The sequence below is a fragment of the Patagioenas fasciata genome, chromosome 1, assembly GCF_037038585.1.
Source record: "Patagioenas fasciata isolate bPatFas1 chromosome 1, bPatFas1.hap1, whole genome shotgun sequence".
NCBI classification, from domain to species: Eukaryota; Metazoa; Chordata; class Aves; order Columbiformes; family Columbidae; genus Patagioenas; species Patagioenas fasciata.
Window position 1 is genome coordinate 2,006,588 of NC_092520.1, and position 4,471 is coordinate 2,011,058.

The window sequence follows — 4,471 nt, forward strand, 5'->3', positions numbered from 1 at the left end:
AGCAGGTGCATCTTCTTCAAGGAGCCGCAGAGGAGGACTAAAAGGTGCTGGGACATCTGCAGCCCAGCAGATGAGAGCTTGCCAGGACCTCCACCTGGCCCACCGACCGCCTTGTTTTCAACAGTGCTATTGATTCATTAAATGTAGCGATTAAATGTGATAAATGGGCCCCAAAGTGCTATTTTGGGGGAAAGAGGCTCCGTCCATGAGTGTTGCAGTGCATGACCCATGGGCTCTCCCCACTCCCCCTCCTTCGGAGCAAGAGATGATGCTGCCCCGTGCTTAAAGATTGAACAGCACCCAATTAGTTCATATATTCCCAAGTTTGTTCTTTTTCCCCCTCCACCTCCCACAAGCTCAAAACAAATAATCACACCAGTATCCAAAATTCACCCAGTCCCTGCAAAATTCAGGAGAGAGGGAATCTCAGGGTGTGTGTGGGGGGGGAATCCTCTGGGAAAAAGGTCAGGATGAGAGACAACGTTGGGGAGGAGGCGAAAAATGAAGATCCAGGAGAAAATGTACACGGGACAGAGTTTATTTAATGCAACCCCCAGCTCAGGTTCAGAGATGTATTTAGGCACCCAAGGAAGGTCCAGCACCCAAATCCTGCTGCGGACTGAACACAACGCACCCAGCCCCTGGTTGTGCATCCAAAACTCTCACACCCACCCAAACACCGTCCCCCATGGTCAGGGGCTTGTGACCCCAGAGTCACAGCAGCCTGTGCCCCCCCGGCCCTCCACAGCCCCCCAGGATGGTGATGAGACCAAGTCAGGCTTTGCAGCAGAGGTAATAACTTTTATTAGCCTGGCGGATACAATAAAGACAAAATAAAGCCAGGAGCTCACAAGGGGCCAGCGCCGCGTGCCTGATGCCGGTCGGGTGATTTATTTCCAAGCCAGTCTAATAAAAGCAATGACCTCTCCATCCCTCGGCATCGCCTCTCCCAGGAGCACAGACGGCATCGGTGGATGGACCCCATGGCTCCCCGCAAAGCTGGGAGGGGATGGGGACCCACGAGAAATGAAGCAACCGAGTTCTGAAAAGCCAAAGCAGCGATAACTTGGAGGCAGCGATGAAAACCCTGCCTGTGCCTCTCCTCGCGATGCATCCCTCAGGGATGCTGCGGGGTGTCCAGCTTTTTGGGGAATGAGGACCAGGGCTGGAAGGGGACCAGGACAACCCGTGAATCCTCCCTGGGCTGGAAAGAGACCGGGACGGCCCCCATTCCCTCCCCAGGGCTGGGGTAGGGGGCACCACAACAGCTCCCAGCTCCCCGCATGGTGGGAAAGGACCGGGACACCCCCCAGATCTTCTCCAGGGCTGGAGGGGGACTCGGACATCCTCTGACCCCGCCGGGTTGGAAGGGGACCAGGACAGCCCCCAAATCCTCCCCGTGTTGAAAAGGGACCGGGAGAGCCCCCAACTCCTCCCCGGGCTGGAAGGGGCCGGGGACACCCCTCAAAGCTTCTTCGGGCGCGATGGGGACCGCGACATCCCCCAACCCCTCCCTGGGATAGAAGGGACCGCGTCAGCATCCCCCACACACAGCGGCGGGGACCGGCGCTTGTGAGCGGTGCCGAATCGAGCCGAGCCAAGCCGAGTCAAGCCAAGCCCAGCCGAGCCAAGCCGAGCTGAGCCCAGCCAAGACGCGCCGAGTCCAGCCGAGCCAAGTCGAACCGAGACGAGCCCAGCCGCGCAGTGACAAGTCGAACCGAGCCGAATCCAGCAGAGCCGAGCCGCGACACGCCGAACCGAGCCGTGACAAACCGAGCCGAGCCCAGGCAAGCCGAACCGTGAGAAGCCGAGTCCGGCCAAGCCGAGCCCAGCGAGCCGCGCCTCTCCCCCGACGGCAGCTTGCCCACCGCGCTCCTCTGCCCAGCCCGCAGCGCCAGGCAGCCCCAACCCATCCCCCTTTCCTCTCTTCCACCTCCTCCTCCTCCTCCTCCTCCTCCTCCTCCTCCTCCTCCTCCTCCTCCTCCTCCTCCTTTTCCTCCTCCCCCCTCTCCCCCCCCAGCCCGATTTGGGCAGCGGCGCGGCCGCCGCTCCCCGCAGAGCCGCCGTGTGCGGGCGCCGCGCCGGAGGCAGCTCAGCCCCGGGCGGGGCTGAAGGGAGGCAGGTCCGTCCCCCCCACTCCCCAACCCCTCCATCACCCCCCCTCTGCATCATCCCCCCCCCCACCCCTGCATGCGCGGGCAGCGAGCATGGCCCGCAGGCAGGTGCGGGCAGCGGGCAGCCGGGGCTGGTTGCCCTGGCTGGGGTTCGCTTTGCTCCCTCTGGCCGTGACCCCCGGCGCCCCCCCCGGGAGCTGCCCGTCCGCCTGTTACTGCGTGGCCACCCCGGAGCTGGTGCAGTGTCGGTACGAGAGGCTGGAGGAACCCCCGGGCGAGCTGCCGCTCACCGTGCACAACCTCAGCATCGTGGGGAGCAACCTGAGCGTGTTGCACCGCGCCGCCTTCGCCGCCCGCCCGCTGCCGGACCTTCGCTTGCTCCGCTTGCACCACGACAACATCCAAACCGTCGAGGACATGGCTCTGCAAGGGCTGCCCACCCTACGTACCCTCGACCTGAGCCACAACCCGTTGCAATCGGTGGCCGCCGGTGCGTTCGCCGGCGTGCCGCTGCTGCGCACGCTGCAGCTCAACCAGGCGCTGCTGGCCGCCCCGTTGGAGGACCAGCTCGCCTTGGCCCTGCGCAACCTCAGCTTGCGGCGCTTGGAGCTGGCGGGCAACGCGCTGCGGGCGCTGCCGACCGCCCTGCTGCCCGCCGGCCTGGAGGAGCTGGACCTGCACAACAACTCTCTGCAGCGGTTGGCGGCCTCCGAGCTGCGGATCCTGGACGCGCCGGGGTTGCGGGGGCTACGGCTGACGTTGGGGAACAACCCGTTGAGTTGTGACTGCGCCCTGCGCCCGTTCCTCGCCTGGCTGCGCGCCGCCACCACCCGTGTGCCCGACGCCCGCAGCCTGCGCTGCAGCGGGCCCCCGGCGCTGCGCGGGGCCGTCCTGCTGCGGCTGCGGCCCGAGGGGCTGGCGTGCACGGGCGAGGAGGACGGCGAGCCCGGCCAGCTGGAAACGGCCTCGTACGTCTTCTTCGGCATCGTGCTGGCCCTCATCGGCATCGTCTTCCTCATGGTGCTCTACCTGAACCGCCGCGGTATCAAGCGCTGGCTCCACAACCTGCGCGAGGCTTGCCGCGACCAGATGGAGGGTTACCACTACCGCTACGAGCAGGACGCCGACCCCCGCCGTGCCAGCGCCATCGACACCCCCGGCCTCTGACGGCACCCCCGGTATCCACCCACCATGCCGCCCCTCGACGCCTCCACTCCCGGCATCCACATCCCCATCCCTTTGCCACGGCACCGCCGAAAATGAGTTTCTGAGGACACGCCGGCCTTGGGGATGGGTGCTGGGGTGCATCAGAATGGGGTGCACCCTCCCTGGGGGGCTCCGGACCATGCCAGAATCAACCCCGTTGCACTGATTCCTGCAGGCTGGATCCATCTTCCCACCCCGGTGCCCGCGGGCAGGGGATGCGCGTCCGGCTCGTCCCCGGGTGCCATAACGCTCGCCCGGTGCTGCCGGGAGGATTATGAGCTGCTTCTCATGTCTCCTCTCCAGCGGCGGGTTTCTCGGCGGCTGTGGGATGCTGTGTTTGCTTGGCACATCCCAGGACGCAACGAGCAATACCCAAAACTGTCCTCCTGGATGTTCCTGGAGCCTGGACTTGACTTTGACCATGTACAGCTCTCTTTCCTATTAGATTTCTATTTGACAGATGCAAAACTTAATGCGATTTCTTTGCTTTGCTTTTTTTTTTTCCCCTTTTGCTCCAAACACAGAGTCAAACACCGTCCAGCCGCTCCCCCGGAGAAGCGACGTGCTTTTCCGAGCCCGTTTAATCCATTTGGTTTAGTTTGATGACATTTCCAGCTCTTTCCAGGCACAAACCGATGCAGCTGTGTAGGAAACGCCCCCGCCGGCCGTGTGCATGTTCCCCGGGGCACGCGGGGGCAGCCCTTTTCTGCCTCTAAAATATATCCTAGACTAGGCTGTCTCAGCACTTTGTCATTTAAAACGAACCGAGCAAAAGCTCTCGACCTAGTTTATCCGCCCGTGTTTGCTTTAGAACCGTGCCTGTTACTATATCCTAGAGCAAATATATCGAAAGCTGCACCCGCTCTTATCGTCTATTTTCTATAAAGCTGCTTGTGATGGTTTCTGAATATCCCCCTGGTTGAGATGATGTTGTTGCGGTCACTTTGCTGGGTAAGGCAGCTCTGGGCTCCTCTCTAATTGTACTTAGAAACTTTTGCTCCTGGGCTTGTAGGTGGCCAGGGATGCAGAGAGGTTTTGCATGGCTTGTGCAGAGCTCTGCCAGCTCTGGAAACAGAGCAGGGACTTAGGAAAATAGTCCAGGTAATAAGTTTTTAAAGTATATTTTATCTCCTGTGTGTTTCGGTAACTAA

General features: G+C 61.8%; 1 protein-coding gene across 1 annotated transcript; it reads left to right on the top strand.

Moving 5' to 3' along the window:
• Positions 1 to 1,544: 1,544 nt before the first annotated feature.
• Positions 1,545 to 4,227, top strand: TPBGL (trophoblast glycoprotein like). The gene has a single exon (XM_065852335.2). The coding sequence runs from the start codon at positions 2,208 to 2,210 to the stop codon at positions 3,279 to 3,281; it is 1,074 nt and encodes a 357-aa protein (XP_065708407.2). The 5' UTR covers positions 1,545 to 2,207; the 3' UTR covers positions 3,282 to 4,227.
• The last annotated feature ends 244 nt before the right edge of the window (positions 4,228 to 4,471 follow it).